The following is a 27,217-nucleotide window of genomic DNA, read 5'->3' as shown; positions in this document are numbered from 1 at the left end:
TTCGAACAGCCTTAATGCGAATTCACTTTGATGTATGAGCTTTGGCACTTTTTATATTCCCAAATTCTTGTATATTTCGTTTCGAACACAGAACGAAACGAAATGGCTTGGATTTCGAAATGAAACGAATTTCTTTACTCAGAAATTATTTCGAAACGAAATCAAGAAAAGGAATTTCGCTTCGAAACGAAATATTTTTGTTTCGAATAGCCTTTAGCCAATACAGTGTACCCATGGGACTGAAAGTATACAAATGTTTTCACAGAACTACTTCAAATCTGACGTTTGGAATCTCAGAGGAGTTTCAAGAAAAATCACCTCTTACAGAAAATGAAGCTGACTACCACATTGCTGGAGACATACAAGCTGACGCTCAGTCCGTTTTTAATTCATTGCTAGACAGCAGCCAATCATCGGAGGCTCCAAATGAAAATGTCACTGTTTCTCTTGAGGACAGCGAGCTTGCTTCAGTAGAATCATCGCCAATTTCATTGAACCAGCGTATGAGTTCAGGTAAATAAGCTGAAGTAGGCTACGCCTTGCGGCCTGTAAATGCTGAATTCATCGCAAATCGTTTGTGGGTTATGTTGTGTGTGTTTATGGACCTGTTAACAGATGTCAGTGGCTAAGCAGTAAGCACCCGACTCAAGATCAAGCGGCGCCGATTCGGTTTTCGGGGTGTGCGTTTGAGCGACGCATTTCAGGACTGCTTACCATTTAGCGGCACTTAGTGGATGGAATATTTCTCCGCCAACAACTATCGGAAACTTCACTCTGTCAATCTCGGTAACCAGCCCTGTTTCAAAAGCCTCTACAAGTATGCGAAACGGACATATTGAGGCTTTGTCAGTCTGAGGATAAAGATTCAAAAACCAACCAAACATTTCATAGCTTAGGCTTCATATTGCTTTACGCCTTTCACAGATACTTGTACAAAGCAAAACAAAAGAACTGGCGGTCGCAAACGTAAATTAAGCGATTGTACGACATCCATTGCTAACTTTTGCATGAAGGAGTTAAAAGACATACAGAAGGAAGCAGGTAACCAAACTTTATGCTGTTTTGAAACTACAATAGCCAACCTTTCTTTGCCATAATAAATTCAAAATGTTCTGTAGTTAATTTCTATTCAGTAGGCCTACTCAACTTTTAGCTAGACCCCGGCTATGAATATGAAGTTTATTTTTCCGCTTTGTTGGTCAGAAATACAGAACTGGCATTGCAACCTCGAGAACTCCACACAAGTTTGAAAGCACATGAAATGATTTAACACAATTTGTTATAATGTATTTATTTTCATTTTTGCAGAACAAGAACATGATTCCACCGGCTCTTTCTTTGACTTTGTAGCTAAAGAGGTCAGACAAATGCCAAAACCAATCAGGATGAATTTCCAAAACGAAGTGATGGAGCTAGTTAAAAAGTACACACAACAAGTGGAATCATTACATTGTAACCAGTAGCCTATTATATTATTGCACCGTTTCTGATGTTTCTACATTTTTCATTGAAATACATTGTGATGAAACAAACTTGAAAATGGTTATTTCATGCTACAATTCATCTTAAGCTACGTGGTGCTCAGAGCTTTTTCATTTTGCCATGAAACTGCTCCAACGTCACTGAAATAATCTTTGAAAAATTCGCGTACATTGATGGCTTCAGATGAGCTTCGTCTTCCGATGCGACGCATTTGAGAAATGCCCTCCGTTCTCCATTCACCTAGGTGCACGGTCCCATTCCTATCTTCATGGTCAGTAAAATTCGGACTTTGATATTGTGTACCACACTCACGTCGGAGAAAATTGTGAAGAACAACGGCTGCCTTAACAATTGTATCTGCAGAAGAAGGAGCAACTAGAAGAGAACGACGAAAACATCTAAACTTTGAAGCTAATATGCCAAAAGCATTTTCTACAATTCGTCGCGCACGCGACAGCCTGTAGTTGAATATTTTTTTATCATGAGATAGGCCTGAACCAGGGTAGGATCACATCAAGTTTTGACTAAGGGGAAAAGCTTCATCTACAAATACAAACGGCATTGATGGTTGGTTTGTACCGTGTAGCGGTTTATCTGCTGGAAGTCCAAGCTGCCCACTGATAATAGTTTTCCAAATTCAGACTGAGCGAATATAGTAGAATCGCTATGTCGCCCGTAGGACCCGACGTCGACGAAAACAAAATTGTAGTGAGCGTCAACAGCAGCCATTAACACAATACTGTAAGTTCTTTTGTAGTTGAAAAACGATGACCCTGAATTTGGTGGTGCTTGAATGACGATGTGTTTGCCATCTACGGCACCAACGCAGTGAGGGAAATTCCAAAAATAATTAAAATCTGTTTCAATCTTTTCCCATTCAGAGGTAGTTGGAAAGGCATCAGTTTAGGGCTCAGAATATTCCAAATGGCTCGACAAGTCTCTGGAACAATCTGGCACACAATGGCCCTACTCATTCTGTTGGCTGAAGCTATTGTGAAGTAGCTGTCACCAGTAGCCAAAAATCTGCAAACAAGCAACATAAATCAAAATAAACAAACTTCAAATGGGATTTGCCGGATTGTTTATTTTTAAGATTCAAGTAGATCTGTAAATGTTAGCAAGTGTTAGCCTATAGACTACTGTGCTACTAAATGTTTTGTAGACTTTTAAATTATGCTACCTGAGGGTGACAGCAATTCTTTCTTCCACAGAAATGGGTTTTCGTAAGTGCGTGTGTTGCTTCCTGATCAAAGGACCCACTTTTTCAACCAGTATGTCGAAAACTTCAGGTGTCATAGGAAATGTAGTGAAGAAGTGAGGCCGCCTTAAATCTCGTGAATCCTTTACCAGTTTGCAGTAATCACCTGCAACATTTAGGTTGACATAGACCAACAGTGAAAACACGTGTAGTTTTTCATTAGACAACCATTAAAATATAATGCAAACTTCTTACCTTTACTATCTCTCTTCCGCAAAATAGGGTGAACCCAATATTTCCGCTGTTTCTTTTTCTGTGCACGCTCTAGAGCATGCAACATTTGCAATAGAATAACTTTTCGTCGAGCTTTTCTCACCTTGTAAAAGTGCATCTTAACCAACTTTAATAAAAGTAGCAGTAATAATACCGTGAAACTTTTTCAACAGCACTACAGTGATGATCTGACAAGTGACACCGATCAAACAATTTTTACAACAACTGAAAAAGCATTGTTGCGTCATAAAGGCATGGGTATTAGAGTGGGCCGTTTTGACTTTTTTTCGAAACTTAAAAACGGCTAGTCATAAAAAGTGGCACATGCATGAAAAAATTACGTGTGCAAAATTTCATCAGTTCGGAGATGCATCTTCTGCCCCCGCAGGGGGGTCAAGCTTTCAATTTTTTGAAAAAAAAAGGGGAAATTTCACTTTCCGTTTTAACACAATTTTTTTTACAATTTTTCTACTGGCTAGTTATAAATTGTAATTGGGAAGTACCCAGAACTTTCCTATGTAAAGGCATGTTCGAAGCTTAAGGTTTACTGCCCCCGCATCGACGACCAAAATGTTGAATTTTCACCAATTTGAAATGCTATTTTGTCATTGCTCAATAAACAAACTTGTCGCAAAAGGGCGAGATAGTGTTAACGCTGTACGCTCATTTATGTTCTGTCCACTAACTTTGTAGGATGATACGAACTGACAAACTATAAGACGTAGTCTTGCTTAAACTAAAAGCAATAGTAGCCTACGTTTGATCAGTGGCAGCTATAAAACGCAACCTATAATTTACTTCAGAATAAAAACAATATGATCTGCAGGTTCCGTAAATGGAATGTACTGTACAGTTTCACGTGAATTGTTATCATGATCTTGTTTACACAAATTTGTCATTTACAAACCATTAAACGTTCACTTGATAGGCTACTACAGAACCACATACAAGAGTAAACTTTGTTTGACAGCAATGTAACGATAAAAAAGAACTTGTGTTAACAAAACAAAAAAAAACGAAATTGTGTCAAAAATGCAACAAACAACAAGGTCTTTTAGCCAGTTCCCCAGATTATTGCTCAAATTTAGTTCTGGCTGAAGTCTAATGAATCATAAAATCTTGTTTCGACTGGAACCTAGGAATTTTTTTCCTTGATTGTAATATTGCTTTAATGTAGGCTACCCATCTCTTTCAATGCTGTCCACCACATGTGATGAGCATCTGTTGTGTGTGGCAGAGAAAACGTAGAAAACAACTGTTGTGAAGGCATCTTTGTTGTGATGTGCTCTTTTATCACACTGCTGTCAACACCTCGCATCACTGGGGGTTCGTAAATGGAATATTTTGCCAGTCTATCATCTCAAAGTAACGTTCGGAACTGAACTGCAATATTGACAGGGTGAGTTTTTGCTGACGAGTGCTGTGAGATGATAATATTCTTGAATTGAAAATTCTTCTCCATCCTTGTTCCCTTACATACTCTTTGGTATAACATATGATTGCAATCAAAATGTTGTCAGGATGGGCATAAAACGCATTCCTCTATATTAGGCCTACTTTGTTGAGGATATTGCGAGCTTTATTCGATAGCTTCTGAGCAGAGTGTATAGAATTTTAAAGAAATGTTTTTGGCCATTAGTGAAATTGCTTTCCTTTATCATGGCAAACCATACTAGAATATAAACATTCATAATATAGTCCACACGTTCCACCAATACAGCTGACGCGTTAGATGCAACATATAAACGTAGAATTCTATTGGCTGTGTTCAACCATCTTGAGTGGTTCATCATACCTGGACTCTTATATGCGAAATGAATTGATATATCTCCACTTTTCACTGTTCTGTGCATGTGTAGAAGATATTTTTGGTCAGTGCTGAGGTCATTTTCATCAATTTCAATCTCTGGTGCCGGAACTGCTTTATATTTTACAACATCTAGTTGTGTGACAGTGGCTAGCTGCTTTATAATGGGCCCAGTGAAGCTATCAAGTCTGCTAGTATTGCCATATCTTTTATAAGATGCGTAAAAGGCAATTCATTACTATGGAGTAGGCATATTAACCATTGAAGTGGCTTTTGGAAATGATCTTCCAGGAGCTTTATCACGACCAGGAGCTTTATCTTTTTGACCTGTGTTTATTGCGGTTCCATCGCATCCAATTGCCATTAGCCTACATTATCGTAGCTAATTTTATTGGATCCAAGATATTCAAGAATCCCGGTAGCTATTGTCACACTAGATCCGTTGGCTGCAGTAAAATGACCAATGAAATGATAACTTGGCTCCTCAAGTAAAGTGATGTGCTCTTCAACTGCGAAACGTTTTCGAAGTTGCCCACCACTTTCATCTTGTTTGATGGTTTAATCTTTTTGGCCATCAAACTATATGCTTTGCAAATTTATGCACATGATAGGCCTACTTTCCATTTGAGTTGTAATCCTCATTTCTTTTCTCGCCCTTCTCACTTTGCTTTTATCTATGACTGATTGACAACTCCCGCATCTTGTAGCAATGATGAAGCAATAAGTGCTGCAGACCTATCTGAAATACCAGTACGATCGCATGATTCAGCAAATAGGCCTACTACTAAACTGGAAGTAACCTTGCTTTTTCTGGGGTTTTCCGAGGCAAAACTGAGTGGATAATCAAAATCTTTGCAGCGTTCTTCATTGGATGACAAAGTTTCTGAGCTTGAATAAGAAGTTAAAGGTGTTTTAACCAAAGCGCTACTTGTGCCTGCTCCTGGGCCTTCACGTAAAGAACGGAATTGTTCTGATCTTGCGACTCTCCTCGGAAAACGTTTAAAATTAGATTTTGTGGCCGATTTATCATGTTTATCAATCACCATTATGCGAGTTGTTCTTTGATCAAGAAGGAACTGTTGTTCTGTAACAGGGACACGATTTTCCTGCGGGCAAGTACATTGCAGAAAATTGGAACACTTAGGCTACAACAACCGATTTCAAATATTTTTGCTTTGCAGATTCTTTCGTTTGGTCCAAATTTTGCTAAAATTTAGGCCCACCTCTAGAATTTGACTTCAAAAGGTTATTCATTTTTTTTGTAACTCTTTATCATAAATATGTACTGATGTTCGTACCTCATTCGTATCATCCTGCAAAGTTAATGGACAGAACATAAATGAGCGTACAGCGTTAACACCATCTCGCCCTTTTGCGACAAGTTTGTTTATTGAGCAATGACAAAATTGCATCTCAAATTGGTGAAAATTCAACATTTTGGTCGTCGATGCGGGGGCAGTAAACCTTAAGCTTCGAACATGCCTTTACATAGGAAAGTTCTGGGTACGGTACATCCCACGTACAATTTATAACTAGCCAGTAGAAAAATTGTAAAAAAAATTATGTTAAAACGGAAAGTGAAATTTCCCCTTTTTTTCAAAAAATTGAAAGTTTGACCTCCCTGCGGGGGCAGAAGATGTACCCCCAAACTGATAAAATTTTGCACATGTAATTTTTTCATGCATGTGCCACTTTTTATGACTAGCCGTTTTTAAGTTTCGAAAAAAAGTCAAAAACGGCCCACCCTAATGGGTATTCGTTTTGCTTTGCCTGCACTGAAATAACTGCAGTGCAGACACTTTTTTTTCTCGTCAAACGTTTGCTTCGCGTTGCTGCCACGATGTTTTCTTATAGTGTGAACGCGCCCTTAAGCGCACACCCCGAGAGTCGAACCAGCTATGTTTGATCTTGCGGTTTCTTCGTACACTTAGTCGACCCTGAACCAGCTGAGCTATCGAGCTGGCGGTTTTGCAGCCCCATGTCATACAAACCTGTTCGGCATTGTTGAGGCACATTAGAACAAATGATAAAATGCAGAATATTCACCAGTAAATCATCTGGTAATTTACTGAAGCAAACTTCTATAAAGATGCACTTGCAATTTGGTAACATTTGATAATTTGGTCAAGAGTTAAAATAAATGCATATACTGTAGTCCTGCTACCTTATCAAAGCGACGTTTACAAAACATAATTTTAATGACAAGTTTTTATATTTTAGATGAAAAAATGCAGAAAAGGCAAATATTTGTTGAGGAATTGCTGAAAGAAACCCGGAAAGTTGCTGCAGGTAAATAAAAGTAGGCAAAAGCTAGTCTAAAACTTCAATACAATGAACATTAAAAAGATATAAATTTAAAAACATGTTGATGCAGTAGCTACCAGTTTCCAGAATTTTTTACTTTGAAAGTTTTTACTCAAATAAAAACAGCATTGTGAAGTCATAAAACAAAGATTCGTCATGGTGAAAAGTCACAACAACCCGTCTCAGTGCGACCGCCTGAATTTAGAAAAAAAAAATTAATTAAACATTGTTAAATGCATTTGTACTATTTTTTTGCATAAAGTTTGATAAATGAAATGCAGGTTGAAATTCAAAAATTGTACAAAGTTAAACACAGTTTGACGATTTAAATGCATTTGTTACTTCACTGAAAGGTGGCCGAAGAGGTGATAAAAAGTTAAAACATGTACTCAAAAGCATATAAAGAAGACTCATAATTGTAACAGTTTGTGAGAAAAGTTAAAGCTACATATGCAAGTCAATTTTGATACTACGAGTTTTACTACAAATGATCCAAAAGGTCTGGCAGCACTGCTTTTAAAAAATTAGATAGGCTACCAGTTAAATTTTAAATTTAATGACAATTTCATCATAACAAAAAACTTTTAGTAAAAATTAAAGTTGTATTTCAAAACAATTAATTAAATTTCCGTCCTGAACAGGCTACTTGTTTAAATGATTTCAATTTCCACTTGTATGCCTACTAAGGCGATGTGAAAATCAAAAATTGAATTATCACACAGGGTGACTATTGCTATGTAGAGTATTTCTGTAAAATTTCACGCAAAAATATTTAGTAACCTTAAACATGTAGTCCTTTTTGTCCTTGGCATTTGTTGCCAGCACAGAGTTGCCAGGTACAATTTTTTTGAAGAAAAAACTTATTGTTTTTGCCGATTTACATTTGCTTTTTGACAGACATACTAACTGCAACTCAACCAATGGTAGCTTACACATCAACCAACCAACTTTATATGTGCTTGTAAAACGTGCACAAACGAATGAAGAATAAAGACAATGAACAAGAAACAGTGGTGAATATCAAAACATTATAGCCTACTGCAGGCTGACTGCAGCCAATGAAAGAAAGTCATATTTCGTGTCTGCTTTCGCCAAGACCCTACGCCAAGCAATTCCCTCCTGAATAAAACCATCCTGTCGTTGATGGCCAGCAACACTTCCACAGGCGTCAGTGACTTCCCGAATGAGGCGCTCCCAGCCTGAGTATGGGCAGGAAAATGAGGGCATTCGAACTTTGTGTTTATCAAACCCTTTAGTTCATCATGGTCAAGTGTGAAATAAGGATAGACTCAGTAAGCGTGGCATAATCAATTAAAGAGCACACTGAGTTGGCATCAAAATTTAATTTTGGTGGGGTAAAAGTGCGGACATGAAACATCACCAGAGTTACTGCTTTTGCGAATATTTTCTAACATGTTTACAGCAAAAGATCGCAGAGCATGATAATCACTGGATACCGGGGCATTGTCACATTCATATGTACCAGGTGCAGCTGGTTCGAAAGGAGAGTCATTTTCTTCATCAAATTGCTGCAGAAAACTGCTGTTTTTTCCAGTTCTCTTCCTCTATCACTTGTGACTTCTTTGCTGCAGCGAAGTCATCTACTCGCTGTTGTTTGAGGCTCTTGAAAAACAAGTTTTTTGTGTGAATGAGAAATGTAAAGAACACAAAATAATCCATGTAAATCAGTTCAGTTTGTTTTTATTTCTGACTGTCACAACGAAAAACAATATATGCCAAACATAACAAATAATACGCTTTCGGACAAATGGCGCAAAAATCAGTGATAGTCAAGTAAAATCTTCTCGACATAGCACGACTAGCTTTAGTGAAAGCACAAGCCTGCCTTTACAGACATAGAAATCAGAACATCTGAATCACTTTCCCGCGAGGAAATGCTTTAGGAAAAGGAAAAATCCTTAAACCACCTACTATCTAGAGTTGGTTGCACTACATCTGCAATGGTGAAGTGGGGTTGTAGAATTGGCAGTAACCCCATTCTCTTTCTCATACGGCTCCAATCAATAAATGTTGTTAGAAGAGCCACGTCAATGACAACAACTGACCAACCCCAGTACACAACATGGGACCAGGGCCGGATTAACCATTAGGCTAATAAGGCTATGCAGGGGTCGGCAACCCCTGGCACGCGTGCCACTTGTGGCACGCGAGATGATTTTTTATGGCACGCCAAATGATTTGACGCGCACGTTATAGCACCTTAAGAAAGTGCAACCATTGCATCACTAACATTGTTATTACATCACTAACACTAGCGTTAACTGAATGGTTGCACACATTTCCAGTTCGATCTGCAGCAGTGGTGCCACCGTATAGGTGCCAGTCCAGTAAGATTCTCTTGAGGTTTGTTGAATGTCTAGTCGAGATAAGGGTCTTTTTGGCAGGGTAAGCAAGGTCTACCCTGAACTGGATGATAAAAAGTGGCTTGTAAAACTAATGTTTCTTGCAGATGTCACCACCAACCTTAACGAACTTAATCTTCGTCTGCAAGGTTCACAACAAACGGTGATGGATCGTTTTGGGGCATGGAAAGGTTTTGTAGCTAAATTGGATATCTACACAAGGGACATCCAAACTGCAACTTTTCGCTACTTTAAATACCTGAAGGTTTTCTCAGTGGATCATCAAGTCAACATAGTTGAAATTGATGTGTACATGAGGGATCTAACGTCTCAACTTTGCAATAGATTTCAAGATTTTCAACATTTTGGTTCAGTATTTTCATTTCTCATCAAGCCCGAGAGCAGCGAAGACTTGAACTTATCTGCATTTGAATGGTTAGACATCGAAGACTTCCAGATGCACCTGATCGATTTCAAAGCATCCTTATTGTGGACATCAAAATTCGTCGAATTGCGGAAATCGCTGGAAACGATTGAAAACAAACAAACAAGCATTTTGACGTGCTGGAAATCTTTGCCGGAGAAATTTAGCTGTCTCAAGAAGATGTCAATAGCTTTGCTATCTGCATTTGGCTCCACTTATTTGTGTGAACAAATATTTTTGCACATGAATTTTATTCTCAGTCCACATCGCAGCCGACTTACGAAAGATCATTCGGAAGCATGTGTTCCACTTGAAGCGTCCAAATATAATCCTAATACTACAGAGCTAAGCAAGAAAACGCAAGGACAAGGATCTCATTAAAAAGTGACTTTTATGACTGCATTCGATGTTTTCCAATAAAGTTAATAAAACAAATTTGTTTCTTGTCTGTTAACTCAGTCAACTTTACTGTTTAATTTTAACATCAGATAGTTGCCAATACAAAACCAAACATATATGTTTGGCACGCGAGTTGTTGATATTATGATATTATTCATAAACTGGCACACTGCATACGAAAGGTTGCCGACCCCTGGGCTATAGCCTTAGGCCCTGGAAAAATTCGGCCCTCAATTTTTGTAAGGCTGATAGTGATACAGGTCCAATACCAGTACAGCACAGTTTTTACTTAAAAACGAATGACTGAGTTGAGTCAATACATAATATGAAGAGCCCATTTTCAAAACCACCTACTGTAGGTTCCACTTTTACCGAAATTGAGTTTATAGCTTATAGCTTATAGTTTATAGTTTATAGCTTATTTTTATGGTTTATAGCAGGGCTTTTCAACCTGGGGGTCGCGAGTCGTTTTTCGGAGGTTCGCGAGGCGCTTGAAATTCCACTGTATTGTTTTCAATTCATTTTTGCTAGAAAAGATTAAAAACTATGTTTTTTTCGCAATTGCCGATTCCTCTACTTGAGGTTATTTATCATTTAAGCTTTCAGACGTTGCAAAGGCTTTAACTATAGGAAAGCATTCGATATTTTTCACCCAGTTCTTATTATGTAGAATCCCAATTATGTAGAATCCCATGCAAAATATAGATTTCTCAGTATCGTTTTCAATGGTACGGTATTGAAAAAAATTAGTGTCGGCTATTTTGTTTGAAAGTTCTTTGAGCAACAGGTGCACGCATTGACAAACTTAATAGTTAAAAATATGCAGCACCAACCATCTCACTGAAATTGATTGAAATAAATCCATAAAAGATTGCAATAAATTCAACCGGTGAAAGTGCGAAAACCTTGATTATCTCGTTATTTTTTCTCCTATTATCTAGCTAAGCTTGATAGAAAATGGAAATAACAATCGGAGGAAATGTAATAATAATCACAAACAGCGTTTTTTGTTTCGGAAGTTTACGTTGGAACAGCAAAACTAAACATAACTGGATGTCGGCATGAAATTCATGCTTCAGAATGATTCAGAATCAAATTTGGTTGAATTGTGATTAAATATGCTTTGTCGAATACTTTTATGGGGGCGTGAGACTACATTGATTGCTCTGAACGGGTCGCGGTGGAAAAAGGTTGAAAACCTCTAGTTTAACCCTTTGCTTTTCAACGTTTTTTTGGAAGTTAACTGCTCAAGGGGGGGCCGTTTTTGGATCAAATTCAATCAGCTGTTACGTGTTATCCACTGATGCTATTTCAACAGAAGTTGCACTGGTGTGAAAGCAAATCATTTGTCTATAAGTTTGAAAAGTCATTATTTTAAAATTTTATATGTTAAACTTGATATTTCAATTTTTGCAAAGGTACCCAAAAACGACAATTTTGATTTAACTTGCCGCTATTTAATTACCGTGCTAATCCGATTTCATGCAAACTTCTAAATAACAAAGAGCTCGATCGAACGCACGAAGTGTGTGTGCGGTGTGCCGAATCATTGCATTGATTAGAATTTACGACTTGCGAGCAAATCTTATTGTAAGCTACTCACTGATTCTAAAATAGTTACAATCAGAGTAACATTGTTACACGAATTTGAAAAAAAACAAAACTGCGTTTGTTGTCTTACATTTTTATCCTAAACTAATGCATTCCGAAACTCATGGCTAGCTTCTAGTTTTATGGAACCAAATTTCTCATAAGTAACACCTTAGCCTGCTTGAATAGCTGTTTACATCTTCGTTTGTGTATTTTAGGTTTACAATTGAGTTTGTAGTATGAATATTTTTAGTAGAGAGAAGACAATTGAACAAGTTGTTGAAATTATCTGAAATTTCTAAGTCAAATTAGGTGCTTTTGAAATTGTGGATTTGTGTCAAGTCGCATCACAAACATCATGCCGGCCACATCATAAGTCATTTCGCTTACGGGTGTTTATAAACATGACTCATAAATTACATCCACAAAAAATACAGCATTTACATCAACAAAGCTAAGTTCGAAGCTCACTTTTTATTGAAGATTGTGTCAATCAATTTGAAAATACATTTTTAGTCCGCCAGGGTCGAAATAATGCAACAGCGAATTGAGGAACATGCGTGAACAAAGGAAATGTGAAATAACCCATAGTCAGCAAATCTACATAAATTTAACGTTTACAAATGTTGAATCAATGTAAAAGGACTGGATTGCTGACTGGGTCCTTATTGTTTGAAGCACTAAAAATACGCGTAAAAGCGACAACATCAGCAAGGCAGTGATTATGTTTCTGGCCAAAAAAAAATAACTTTTGACTTCAAAGATAAAAATGATTATAACGAAGCTTCAAAGTTTGTCGTAAAACATTTTACAGAGATACAATAAACATAATCATTTTGTGCCAGATTGTGAGAAGACTTCCTAGATTCTTTCCAACCATTTGCATGATTGCAAATTATTTTCTATAACTTTATATTGCTAAAAGATTGCTTCTTTGTTGAAACAACGTGGCTACAATTCTATAAAAAATTCTTAGGCCTACTACATTGAAGCATGGCCACCTTGAGATGCGGCCTGATTTGTCACATTTTGCAGATTTTGATTACAGCTACTGCTAGTGCTTGACTGACATTTTTTGAGATGTTTTTACTTTTTGCGGTTTCCTAATGACAAAAAACTTTTTTGTTGCCTTGGGGAAGCAGTAGCGAATGAGAAAAAGTAAGTTGAAAAACGCAAAATCAGACTGTTATTGAAAATTAACAGTCTGACTAAAATCTACAAAATCAAATTTTCTTTGTTTTTCGACATGTGAGGATGTTAAAACCTATTGTGTCATCTAGGGAAAAGAATAAAGAAAGCGTAAAAGTCTAATTTTTAGAAAAAATTATTTAAACGTTCGCCCAAAGTTAGAAAAACCAGAAAATTTCTGCAAAATGTGACAAATCAGGCCGTATCTTTAGGTGGCCATGATTGAAGTAATGAAATTTTTTTTGTGATTTTGCTGATGACGTTTTACAATATCCGAGAAGTAAAAAATAATAATGATGAATTATTTTACAAAACCGTGGTTTGCAAGTGCTTCACAAAAAATTGTTGGGGGAAAATTTACTATTAGACGTAAAACGTTTGTAAAAGAAAATTGTCGGTTTACGTATTTATAATGTTCATTGCGCTGTTATCGAATTATAAACTGCCTGTAGGCTATTGTCTACCTTTGTGGTTGCCGGCCAGCTTAGAGCAGCATGCAAACTAAGCGTTTATGGTATTTGCATCGTGTTATGATTCTCGAAAATTTCCCACAAGGTCTATATTTTTATCGTGATATTTTGTGCCTCTTCTGTCCTAAACTTGAAGTTATTGTGCAGCACAATCCACATCGGTTTTTAGACTCAGTCTTCAATGAAAATCTTTTGTGTGGTGCATCATTTCAAGTAGTGTCTTCCCCTAAACTGTTACACAAATCGCCCAGAACCAGGTTGATTATTATGTATCTTACAGCAGTTGAGAGCCCGTTATTGTATGTGTGGAATTATTACTGTAGATGTCTGACTAAATTCATGCCAAAGTCGAGCAAATTCTTCTTTCGGGATCCTTGCCGTTATTTACGGTATTTTTTGTTGATAAGTTTAGGCAGCATTTTTCCAAGATAAATGAAGACATCTTTATTGTTCGTCACTTAGATTTAGTTTTCTCAGCATTGTTTATTCATTCTTTGATCCACTAGTTTGTCTCACTTTTGGTATAATCGGATCGTTTATAAATGGCGGGTCTTCACAATAGCCGGCCCCTTATACATTGGCGCAACGTATTCAGATGTTGAATCAATGATGAAGAAAGCTGATTTGTTGTTTGTCTTATGTGACGCCTAACTTTATGCCTCGTCTACAGTACAAAATATTTTGTAATGTACATTGTGTACATTGTACATTTTGTTTGTAGGCCTACATTACAAAATATGTTGTAATGTAGATGAGGCATTATCATCTTTATTTTGCGCTCTTTGGAACAAAACACAGTGCACTGTGAAACAAAAATACAGAACATAACAACAAGTAGGCGACATAAAGCAGTGAAGGGACGCCATCGAGTTAGCTGCTACGTGTAAATGGAGCCTATCTCATAATTTTGAGTGTATCTCACAATTACTGTTTGCAAAAACGCTATTTCTCCGGCTTCTCCCAAAAGCATTTGCAGTGATACATTTCCTCAATTGCAAGTTTTGTCAATGAGAGCATTTCCATAGAACGTTTATTTCGAAACCAGGTTTTCGTGTCTTTATCCAAGAGAAGATTTCTTATTGTAACGTTTTTTATTCGTCAATGAATATTATCTGCTTGAAACAACTGTTTTGAATAGTTTGTGGCCTCCATAGCCTACTATTTTGATCGTGGATTGCTATTCTTCTTTGTAGAGCTGATAACGCAAAAAACGTTTGCTATTATTGTTTCTAATTAACAGCTTTGTGATCACTGGCTTTTCTTTGTAGCATAAGAAATAACGCGCTTTGTATTATTGAGGTCAAACCAAACAAAAGAAAGCAAGAGGATGTTTCTCTCTGCTCGCGCATATCGATGCACGAAGCAATTATGAGCTTATGGCTTGTCATCGCAATGTAATCCATTTCACGCTTTGCTGGAAGTTAGCTAGAAATAGCAAAAATTCACCAAAATCTTGAATTTACAAGAAAACTACACAACTTTCAGCATCAAATTTAATATCATCAGATCCGCCTGGCAATTTTAGGAAAAGTCAAGAAAAACCAAGTGCATGGCGTTACTGTGCTTCAAATAATTAAAGGAAATATGAGGGGGGGGCCAAATCTGGCCTCCCTTTGAGGAGCAAAGTGTTAAAGTGTCATTAGGTATGTAAAGTATTACCATAGGTACCTATTATCCATTTCTTTCTTTCCAAAATCTTTTCCATCAAATTGTGTTTGTTTCCAAAACCAATTAGGCCTTATATGCGCTATCATCAGTGGCGTAGCCAATGGGGGGGGGGGTTTCAATCCCCCCCCTTTGGCATGCTTATGACGTCACGATATTGAGAATGATGATTTCAGTCTCTTTATGTCACTAAAACAAAGTTTTCCTAATTTTAAACGAAAATGCATTAAAAGAGCGAGTTTTGCTAATACCAAACATTCAAATATCTCAGCCAAGAATTAGCAACAAGAATACACAGTGACTTAGCTTTATTTCCGAAAAATGCTGAAGAAAACATGATCTTATCCTTTTGCTATGCTACTGGACAGCACCATTTTACAGGAATATTCATACCCACATTTTTGTTGAAAATGCTCTCAGAATGCACCAAATTTAAAGTAATTTTTCAAAATTTTCTGGGGGAGAACCCCCAGACCTCCCGCCGCAGGGTGTCGTCTTAGGCGAAAACGCCGACGGGCTTCGCCCGCCGGCCGTCAACCCCCCCCCCCATTCACAATTCCTAGCTACGCCACAGGCCCCTTTTTTCTGATATGTTTATGTTATTTTGCAGTAAATAATTTCAATTTTTCATGTAAGGTATTTATTTTTATTGCTTTTTGTAGCTTGGTTTGCAAAAATAGGCCCTTCTCAAGTAAACCTTAGGCCTACAGTATCCTTAATCCGGCCCTGCATGGGACTTGGCTCTGCATGACCATGTTATCAAAGAATATACTCATACAAGCCTGTGATCGAACAAAAGTTTGGTACATTTCATAGAAAATTACTAGACAAAAAAATTTGAAAAGATGTGTAAGAACTCACCTTTTTGTAAACTCTCTTTTGAAGCGTTTTCGTTCTTCTTTTGTCAAGAGGCCCAATTTTGTATAACGGTGCTTCTACTCCATGATAACGTTGGGAGAGTAAAAACTTTAATTCTGTTTTAGGAATGCGATCTTCATTTGAAAAGAGAATAGTTAGCTTTTATCCAGCTTCCTGAAAAAATAATTCCTTATGAGTGCTCTATCTCTGTGAACGTGCAATTAATTATTTCAACACATTAAGGTTTTGAAAAGTGTCTGCTAGTTGGTTTGTTTGTTTGTTTTTCATATATTTATCCTGCATTGCGGGAAAGCGGACTTGAGCGCTATGCATCGGTGTACGCCTTCCGACGTACACCCGACCCACGCTGCAGCCAACGGCAATGTCTGTTTCCGGTTGTCTACTCTACATATGACTTAAATTTGGTACTACCCATTACTCGAAATCGATCACTGGGTAGAGGCAATTATTGTAAAGTTTCTTGCCCAGAGAAACAACAGCAAGTGCGGGTGGCTGGAGTCGAATATGCAGGCTCTCGACTGCAAGCCCAACGCGCTAACCACTCGGCCATTGCTGCCGACAACAGAAACAAGTAAATAATACTAGAAAGACTTCTAAATCTATCAATTCATTAGTTGATCAAACTTGGAAGTATGGTATGGTGGAAAAGAAGATGTATCACGTCGTGAGTTCTATGAATTGACTGGTTTAAATCCAAATAATTTCAACGTGTGCTAATTTGCACTAAAGGTCCTTCTTTAACAGAGACCATAAATAATGTCTTCTTCTCTTCAAATTAACACGTACTTTAAAGGGTAGACGTAAATATCTTAAAATTGATTCTTTTAGGTTATTTTATTGATTAAAATTGATTATTTTAGCCTCCTGATACTGTTCATTCATGCAAGCTATATGTTAGTATTTTTAAAAACTACCCTTCATCCATATGAAAATATACGAGTTGGTCTATGTTTTATGCCACTACCTTAATCAAAACGTGTCAGAGAAAAAGTTGCAGTAGTATAATAAAGTACTTGAGTATCACCTTCAACTAAGCACAGAATGCAAGAACATATTGTAGTGAAAAAAATATTTAAATTAATTTTAAATATATTTAAAACAGCCTCCTGTAGAATGATCCCCATAAGCGGATGCATAACACTTCAAATCAAATTAAAAAAGAGGTTTTTTTTTGAATTTTTTTTTAATTGAATTACCAACACTACATATTGTAGTGTTGGTAATTCAATTCAATTATTAAAAATTAATTATTAAAATAAATTAATTAAAATTAAAATAAATTAATTATTTCAATTATTAAAATTCAATTATTCAATTCAATTATTAAAAGGAAATCCTTTACCATACATTGCAAATCCAACTTACCTTGGAGTAAAACTTGACCGGCAGTTGACCTACAGACCCCACATCGAGTCACTCCGTGCCAAGGTTACCTCGCGAAATAACCTCTTGAGAAGCCTAGCAGGAACAGGATGGGGAGCCCGAGCATCAACCTTGCGTACAAGTGCACTAGCCTTGGTCTACAGCTCAGCCGAATATGCCTCAGCTGTGTGGAACCGCAGCAGACACACAAAAAAGATGGATGTATGCATCAACGACACCTTGCGCATCATCACTGGCTGTCTCCGCCCCACACCTACTGCTTATCTGCCAACTTTGGCTGGCATTGCTCCTGCTCATGTCCGTAGGGAAGAAGCCTCTCACAAACTGGCTCTACATGCGAGACTCGATCCTCAACACCTTCTCCACAGTCACTCCCAAACAAATGAACCAGTCAGACCTCAACGCCTATCATCAAGGCGCCCATTCCATCGATATGCTACACAACTTGTGGATAAGAACTTCAGCTGCATGGAAACATGGGCCCAAGAATGGAACGAGCTGCCACATATCCCTCCCCAGTTTTCAGTTATGCCAGCACTCTCCATCCCTCCTGGAGCAGACCTCTCAAGAAAGGCATGGGTCACATTGAACAGGATCAGATGTGACGTTGGCTGTACTGGAGCTAATCTGTTTAGGTGGGGGTTGCATAATTCGCCGATATGTGTCTGCGGAGCGGTAGAACAAACAATGCAACACATACTCCACGAATGTTCCATCTTACGACCCCCAAGTGGAATCACTGGTATTCGACAACTGGACCCAACTACCGTATCTTGGCTGCACGAGGAGGCATTGCCAATCTAAGCTACTACAAGTCAAACGAGAGAAGAAGAAGAATTCAATTCAATTTATTTTTCTTTGTCAGAATGCAAAAGAAATGATATTGTGAAAAAGAAATACAGTAACAAAACCAACAAAAGGAAAAGGTGGCAAAACCTGGTTTAAGACGTGCATGAAAGGATCTAATATTTCGGTATATGCATCGACAAATATAGTTAAGCACGGCCACCAAACCTGATACTTTAAAACAAGTAGATGAATTAGTTAAGAATCAGCAGTGGGAAGCTCCTTGGAGGGTCCAATGACAGAAGAGCTTTCCATGCTTCTTACTCTCTTTTTAGAACTTTTAGGCATGATTTAACAGTTAACAATGCTACCCACAACAAGGTCAGCTTTAAGAATTAAAGATAATAGGCCATGTGAAGAGATTAATGTGCTTTTTTGAAAAAAAGGTAATCTATATAGTTCAGTTCAGTTTATTTTTTTGCTCGCGATAAACAAACAAAAAGTACATACAAATTGAGTGTCTATCAACACAACAGGATGGCCACGAAAGACCTGTAAGGTCATCTATGTCAGCTGCCACCCTAGCCTGTTGCAGGTAACACAGTAATAAAAAAACAAAACAAACAATCACACCAAAAAAAAAAGCAGAAAACGGACATATGAACACCAATACAGAAAAAAAAGAAACATCAACATTAATGCAAATATGAATTAATTACCATATTGACCAAGAAGGAAACACTTGTACTTAGCTATAAAGACATTATATGTATTTTCTTTCAGCTCATTAGAAATTTCACTCCATAACTTCACACCAGTAAAACATAACATTTTTTTTCCTATAACAGTGCTTCCACTTCTGACAATTGATAAATCCTCTTCAGTTTCCTTTTTTGTCCTGAAAAATTTCTTTTTTCTAAGTCGGAAATCCTACAAAATTTCCTTCAAAGGCGAGGTTATTTTTGACGTTATTTAAGTTAAAAAAGGTGCTAATACAACTTTAAAGTTATTATAATCTCAGTTAAAGCTATTTTAATCTCGATTTTTTTTTCAGTAGCACCGGTATGTCGAAGCAACATTGTTTTATTGGAACAGTAGGCTGCACAAAAGCAGCACATATTTTACAATAACATGGTTTACTTCCTTTGTTCACTGTCCTGCCAAAAAATTGCTTGTCAGTTAGTCGGTTCTGGGATATTTACCACCTGGAGTCCTGGACATCATTTAGCAATTACCACTCTCATCTTTTCTACCCAGACTCCTAACCTATCCCTAACACCGAAAATGTACAGGTGGTAAATGTCCAGTAGCCTAATCAATTATCCATCCATTAACAAATTTATTTTTGCGTTTAGTTCAGTTTTCCTTGATGCGCTAACTTAACACTATAGGCTAGGCTATCTTTTTTCTCCTTGTCAGTAACGCCTTCACAATCATCTGAGACTGATGAAAAACTTCAAGATACTAGGCCTATTCATGATCTACTGACTTAGTCTGACTGTGCAGTGTGTACTGTACACTATGTTGTATACACATACACACACAGCCTAGCTAGCTCTATTATTATGACACCAAAATAGGTTAGCATAGGCTATAACTAACTTTTCTAAACCGGAAGGATACCACTAGCCTAAGCTAATCATACCTAACTGTACGTCGAAGCTAAGTGAACGTTATCATTGCTACTCAAGTTCAACTGTAAATCAACAGATTACCTAATTTTAACTAAAAGAATTGAGAACTAACTCAAACTCACTGCACTCACGTCCAATTCCCAAAATCGCGAGAATAGAAATCAAGCGACAGAATGGTAAGAATGGGAAAGAGAGGGGCTGAGGGGGTTCCGGATGGCGAGTGACGACGGAAACCAGCTGATCATCGTTATTCCAGTCGTTTTTAGAACTTTTGAAAGGGAATATTAATAAAATTTTCTTCAAAATTGCTAAAAACAACAATTCCTTTTTTAAGACAAAAATTTCCTTGTAAAATAGTTAAAAATCCTTAAAAAATCCTTCCGATCTTCATTTCCTTTTTTTATCTTTCGAAGCGTTGAAAAATCCCGATTTCGGGATAAAATCCTTCAAAGTGGAAGCACTGGCTATAAATCTCTAGTCTCAGGAGTCAGGCCAGTGCTTCCACTTTCAAATTTTCAATTTCCCTAAATTTAGTGTACAGTTTACTTAAATTTCCACAAATCAAACCTTGAAATTCCCTAACAATTTCCCTAAAATAAAAGAACAAATATGTGTTGGATAAAGGATAAAAGAAAGGTTTCTGTATGTATCAAGAGATAAAAAAACACCGAATTTGATAGAGATTCATGACAATTTGATAAACACACAAAAAAATGGCAAAAAATGAAACAACGAAACAATCTCACTCAACAGAAATTTCTTAAGTTATTCCTCAATTATCCAATTGTTTCTGCCACAGCTGTATATTTACAAAATTACAATATACATAATTACAAACCGGCCAATCTTGCCTCTTCATCTGGCCAATCTTAACAACCGGCTAATCTTACCTTTTCATCAGTAGCGTTACATTGCATGCTTTGATGTAAAGGCAACAACTCTTTAAAAGTTTCTTCTGATAACAACTCTGTTTTCATATTAGGATGAGTGAGAACAAGAGAAAGAAGGTTTCCTGTTTAAGAGCTGATCACTTTTTATGTATTTTAATGTGCTGAACACGCGTTCAACCGATGCATTGGAAAATGGCAAGGAAAGCATAATCACCACCACTTTTATTAAATTTCTGTGCAGAGGAGAACCCGATGAATTGCGTGCTTGTGAAGTTAACTCCAATACTGTACAACGTGCTATCTTATTACTATTCAATGACTCGTTCTTTCTTTTACAAGCTTTCAAACTGTGTAAAGCCATTTAACATCAATTCATTGATAATATTTATAAGTGATACTTGAACAAACACGTTTTTAAAGATGGGCTGCCTAAAACATAATTTGAACTTTGAAGGCACTTCGCAGCAGCCAGCCAGCACTCCCGTGATTTGTCATAACCTAATATCCGCCATTTTCAAGTTTTCGAGATAAACGACTTTTTGTGTTTATAGCTGTAAAATTAACAAGGTAAAACACTCGAAGTTGACTTTTGGAAGGCTGGAGCGGACAACCAAACAAAATTTTTAAGAATGAAATTTGACCCAGGTTTTTGTTTGTTTATTAAAATATGGCGTATATTTGGTTTTGCCAGATAACTAGTCATAAAAAAAGTATTAGGTTTGTATGATAAAACCTAATATATACTTTCGATGTTGACTTTAACCGCCTTATTGGCTTATCTAATGTTATGTTTTGTATGATAAAGCTTCATATAAGCTAAATGTTGACTTTGACCACACAATGTTGACTTTGTAAGCCTAAATCAAACCTAAAGTACCGGTAAGCCTCTGGATTTCTCCCAGAACTGTGTATGATTTCATCACTGTAATCTCTAGATGACTGCTGATATCACAAAAGCCTGCTAGGTTAAAGGCTATCGCTGACTCAAAACTAGTTGCTGGTAGCCTACTTAATAACTATGCCTTCATTTAAGGCAGAGGTGACGAGCCTGCGGCCCGTCAAAGAGTTTTTTGAAGCCCGCAAAACAATTTGACAATCGCTCATGTATTAAAGACATCTCAAAGCTGTTTTATGCATTCACTGGTACACCTTTCCTTTGCTATTTTCTTGCCCTAAACACTAACTTTCAAGGTTTAAAGTTAGAAAATAGGAAAGCAATAAGGCAAAGTTGTTAAAACACTATACACCAACTTCACCTTGTATTTTTGGTCAATTCCAATCTATGACGTCATAGAATTTTGACAAGCGCTAAGTTGTGTGGCCCGATAACTTTTATGTGTAATTGGCATAGTGGCCCGCGACCGCAAAAAGGTTTGTCACTCCTGATTTAAGGCTACCGTACTACATTGGCTCATTGGCTACACACTACACAGCATTTGGGACGGTTGATTAAAAATGACCAAACACACTGAGTAGCGTACTCCCTGGCCTCTGTTTTAAAATCTTAATAATCATATGCAAGCTATGTTATTTAGCGTACCGTAAAGTCAACTAAGCCATCAGTACACCAGTAGGCTACGAAAAATCAAACTGGTCGGCCAGACGTAAATGATACGGCATTTAATGAAAAGCTAGTGTGTTCGGATGGACATTTTTAGGCTAGCCTACATAATTAAGCTTACTTAGTGCTTGACAACATTTTCGCCCAATCTACTTTATCAAACGCTTTTAAATCCGCTTCATGCAACTCAAGAGATGTAAGATGTTGTGAAATAGCCTGCTGCAATTGCTTCTGAAATTATGGCTGTCACGTGACGATATCCTGTTACGTGATTGGAGTATATGAATATGTTAGGTTTTACACACCAATTATCTCGAAAACCATACTACATTAGGGAACAAATTTTTGTCAGGAGATGCATGAAATCTTTAAACGTAGAAAAATGCAAAAAAGTCATTTTCGACAAAATGGCGCATATTAGTTCTACCAAAATCACGGGAGAGCAGGTCAAGCTCAGCTTCATAAATTCTATAGCTAATCAGCGCATGGCAATTTAAAGTTTCAACTTTACTGACTCCTGGCCTGAAAATTTCCTTCGAAAACCCAGTGTTTCAAAGTAAAATTCAAATTTTTTTCAAAAATTACCAGCCAAAATCTAATTTATAAAACAAATTACCTTTCGTTTTTTAAAATTTAAATTTCCCTAAATATTTCCCTAAAACAAGCATATCCCCAGCTAGAAAGCTACGTATATTACACGTTGATTTTTGGTTGATTTTAGGTAGTATGGTATCTTAGGTAGAATTCAGGTGTTATTAAGGAGTTTGTGTACACCAACAAAAATTCACTTGTTTAAAAAACATTTTTTTAAAGACATATTTTAGCTATCATTTAGTATGACTAGTGTGTAAATATGATTCTAGAAGTTTTATCAGGGATTATTTTGTGAATGTAACTCTTGCAAAAATAACACGTGTTTTCCACGTATATTACACGTGTTCAAAATCCTATGATTATTTGACTAATTTTTAAGGTATATAAGGTAAAATCACACCAAGAAGAGGGCATACAAAAGAGAAAAAATGTTCACCCGAGCAGAAGGATGTTTTACCGGAATTTTTTGGTATGTTGATTATATGTTGTTTCCACGTGTATTGCACGTTTCCATCTGTTGAAAAGTAACACGTGTTTTCCACGTATATTAAACGTGTTGAAGCTCTTTCGTTCATTTGGGCAATTTTTAATCTATGTTAGGTAAAACTACCTCCCAAGGACGGTATAAACAAAAAGAATTCTCCACTCAAGTAGATTGGTATCAACCACGCTCCTCCGCATTGTTTAGGATATAAGTTAGATTATGTGTTTTTGTAGGTGTCTTTACACGTTTTTATTACGTTATGTGAAAAAGGAAACTTCATGACATTTTATAGTCGCAAATTAATGTGATGTTTTAACGATAGTTCTTACTGTAAATTTAAGTGGTCTCGCTTACTGATGTAAGCATTGTAAACATTGTACATTGTATATAGCGTTATTTTTGCGTGTACCTATGGTACCAATTTCATGTATCGTCGCGTATTATTCTTATCGCTGTTCATTCTTTGCATGCCCTTTGTATTTGCGTATTAACTTAAACGTGAGTGATTCAAACAATTTGTGTATCGTGTGTTTTTATTCATTGGCTCACAATTGTCCTTAAATTCTTTTTAGTTATGCCATGTCAGACTGTCATAACTAGGGGCCGCTATGTTACGGACAATTTTCATATCAAACGTCATGTAGAAACCGTTCAGGTCTACTGAATCTTGGCGTCTGACGTAATGGACTCATGCTAAAAATTAGCGGATTGCAGAGTCGTTTGCAGGACCTGTGAAGCATTGCAGCTGCAGTATAGCATTGCATCATCGTTGAATCTTTAATTACGAAACAGCTGTAGACCAGGCTTGAACAGGTGTAGGCCGAACTTGAACAGATGTTGGCCAGGCTTGAACAGGTGCTTGAATAACTTAACATTGCTTATGGATTATTACGTCACATAACTGCTTACGTGCGTTTGAGATATTGAAATCTATTCTCGTCATTTTAAAATTGTTGATTCGAATGTTGGTCGCATATTTAACTGGTTGCTTGGTGCTTGCCAGCTGGACGAAATATCCGTCTTTATTTAAGTAGTTTGGATTGTAGTGACAAGTTCTTAGTGGTGTATCACGTTGCACCCCATTTTCGACAGCCGTGGGCTATTTTACAGAACTACAATTCTCAAATAGACGTTTAAGAAGAGTGTTTCTTTTCGGTCATTGCATTCACACGAACGGATCCGAGAATCTTATCTTACAATTTTCCCACGAAGAGATTATGGTTTACCGCTGTGACCAGTTATCACAAGATAAAGCTAGTACTTACTTTGTGCTTGTGTTTAATTGATTCGTGTAGATATATAACCGTACTTTCCAACGATGGAAAAATTGTTAAAATCCGAGCAGAAATGAGAAAGCTGTCGCACTTTCAGTGGAAGGACTATTTACCGATCGCAGCAAACAGTGGGTGGCGAATACTGAATAAGGATCGATTCGCCTTTACAATGCATTGGAAAAAAGCTTCGCCAAGCGGTTAAGTTTGAACGACGATTGCTCGTTTTGTAGATGAGATATAAACCTGAAACTTTTCACTTCAATTTGCAAAGGAATAATGATTTTATTGCGAAAATTAAATTGCTGAGAATCGGTACAAGTGGCAAAGGTTTCATATTTTTAATGTTAAATTTTAATTTGATAATTTTTTAGTTGAATTAAACAGAGTAAAATTGTCAAAAAATCCATATCCATTCCGCCTTATCACCTCCATTCCGCCGCTTTTCACTTTCCTTTTTTTCACCCTCCCAATAATAGTTGCGTCTGATTAGTGACATCACATTGACCAGGGTGGCGGATTCTATAGGAGCACCCAAAAGTCTACTCAAGTTATTTTCAAATTAAAACTTTGACTCAAACCTGAAAGTTTTGTTCAAAATAATTTGTTTATATTTTTGTTTGCGATATAAATGAATTAATGTTTTGTTCTTAAGTAAACAACTTGAATTCAATGTTTGATTATTTTATGGTTAGAACCAAAATGTGATTTTAGATGACAACCTGGTTAGCCGAGCTAATATTGATTGATGTTATTCCTGCCTTGCTAGATGACGATTATCGCTCCATCATCGCCATCAGCAAGATCCTGCGGGAAGGCAACAACTTGGAAGTGACAGTCACAGCAGGAAGTCATTTTGATGGAGGGAGGATATGGATGATGTCCTCCGACACTCAGAATGACATCCATGCAGTGACGTCATTCATCAAGTCGATGCCGACGCGACTTGGAAAGCTTGATCTGTCAGGATGCCTCATGAATTCCAATCAATTCCGTCCATGGAAGGAGGCGATCAAATCGATGCCTGGATCCGTGAGTCATGTTTAACTTTTATAACCAACACATTGATTCATGGTCAGTTGTTACGTTGATTCAACGTCGCATTACGTTGTTTTAACGTCTCAGTTTCAACAAGTTTCACAAAGTAAGTTCCAGTTTCCAATTTTAATTATTTTCTAACAATTCTTGTAAACATAAAATGAATAAACAAAAAGTCACAACATAAATAAATTGTTTATGTTTAATTGTTGCGTCATATTTAATTTGTGTTTAGATTATTCGGATGAGTCTCCAATTCAACCTCCTCTCTGTCGATGACGTTATCGAGGTGTTGCACAAAATTGAGGAGGAAGTTAAGATGGTTCGATACCTCGATGATGGAGATGGGTGGAGGAGAGATCCGAACATGGAGGAAAGATCCAAGCTACAAGAAGCATTGGATCGGTCGGACAATAAAGTGAGAGTTGTTTACGTTGTATCAACATTATAACAATTAATTGTGTCAACATTAAATCCACCTCAATTATTCGCTTTGTCTTTTACAGAAGTTGGAGATCCAGGTTGGCTGGGATGGTCTCAATCCTATTTACCTCAAGCACAAGGATTGTTGATGTTTTTATTTATTTGTTGATATTTATAATAAAATTATGTCATCCAGTGATTTTGTTTGGTTGAGTTAAAAATACAACAACAAACTGCTTGTTTACATCAGTTGACGTAACATCAACAAAAATGTTTATAATATTATCAAACCAAGGTTTGTTTATGTTTTTCAACTTGAGGTCGATAAACATCAACAAAAGTAAGTTTGTTTATTTAACTTATTAATTTTTAATGAAATAATTTCAAAAAAAAATTCAAATTAAGTTTATTGTTAACAGTATTGCCATATTAAGTTTTTTAACTTTGATAAGTCGTATTTAAAAGTAGCCATCGAGATAAGCTACATTGTAGGTGACCTCGAATCAGTTTATTGGTTAAGAGTGTTGCCAGATGTTTTTTTTAATTTAGTGACTTGTAACCAGTACTCCTAAATATCTATTGTCAGGGTTGCCAGTTCCATTTACACTGGTTTGGGTTATATTGAGGTTAAAGATTATTATTCAATAACCCATAAAAATGTTTAACAATACGGTACCTGACAAGTTTTAAGGGTTGCCAGTTTTGGGGTTATTGCCGCAAAATTAGACTAGTTTTGCTTCGCAGTGGCGAGGAATTATGCTATGTACAAATTGTGGTATTGTTGATTTCTTTGCTTTTTTTTCATTTAGAACCGACTTTTAATAGATAAATACTAGTTTTGCTTGAAGGCATCCTGCAACACTGACAATGAATATTTGGATGTAGTAGCTTTCTTTCAAGTAAATTTTAAGATTGAACAAAGACAGTTATTCTTCTTGAATGTGTAACAAAAGAAAAATGATTGAATTACAATTTCTGCAACAAAACACGAATCATAAGACTAAACTCGCCATCAGAAACAAACAACTTGCGGCTCGCTAGCCTGGCTATAAAGTGAAACGACACTGTAACATAAAGCACAGTTTTGCCTCGCAAAGTATATGTAGCCGAA

General features: G+C 36.9%; 2 protein-coding genes across 2 annotated transcripts in view; both read left to right on the top strand.

The window, feature by feature from the left end:
• LOC145765718 (uncharacterized) overlaps positions 1-27,217 on the top strand; it is a 1,283,504-nt gene that overhangs the window by 826,009 nt on the left and 430,278 nt on the right. The window lies entirely within an intron of this gene.
• Positions 342-26,305, top strand: LOC145764718 (uncharacterized). The gene is made up of 7 exons (XM_082576378.1): positions 342-513; positions 925-1,041; positions 1,309-1,423; positions 6,981-7,049; positions 25,415-25,677; positions 25,919-26,101; positions 26,190-26,305. The coding sequence occupies exons 4-7, from the start codon at positions 6,989-6,991 to the stop codon at positions 26,253-26,255; spliced, it is 573 nt and encodes a 190-aa protein (XP_082432504.1). The 5' UTR covers positions 342-513; positions 925-1,041; positions 1,309-1,423; positions 6,981-6,988; the 3' UTR covers positions 26,256-26,305.

The sequence above is a fragment of the Aplidium turbinatum genome, chromosome 2 (assembly GCF_918807975.1).
Source record: "Aplidium turbinatum chromosome 2, kaAplTurb1.1, whole genome shotgun sequence".
Classification (NCBI taxonomy): domain Eukaryota; kingdom Metazoa; phylum Chordata; class Ascidiacea; order Aplousobranchia; family Polyclinidae; genus Aplidium; species Aplidium turbinatum.
Note: the sequence above shows the minus strand (reverse complement) of the source record. Positions and strands in the feature narration are given on the sequence as shown.

Bases quoted from the DNA above. Each gene is read 5' to 3' on its own strand.
- LOC145764718 (XM_082576378.1), top strand. From the start codon at position 6,989: ATGCAGAAAAGGCAAATATTTGTTGAGGAATTGCTGAAAGAAACCCGG. The intron at 7,050-25,414 runs GTAAATAAAAGT...CTGCCTTGCTAG, and splicing joins AACCCGGAAAGTTGCTGCAG to ATGACGATTATCGCTCCATC. The intron at 26,102-26,189 runs GTGAGAGTTGTT...TGTCTTTTACAG, and splicing joins TGGATCGGTCGGACAATAAA to AAGTTGGAGATCCAGGTTGG.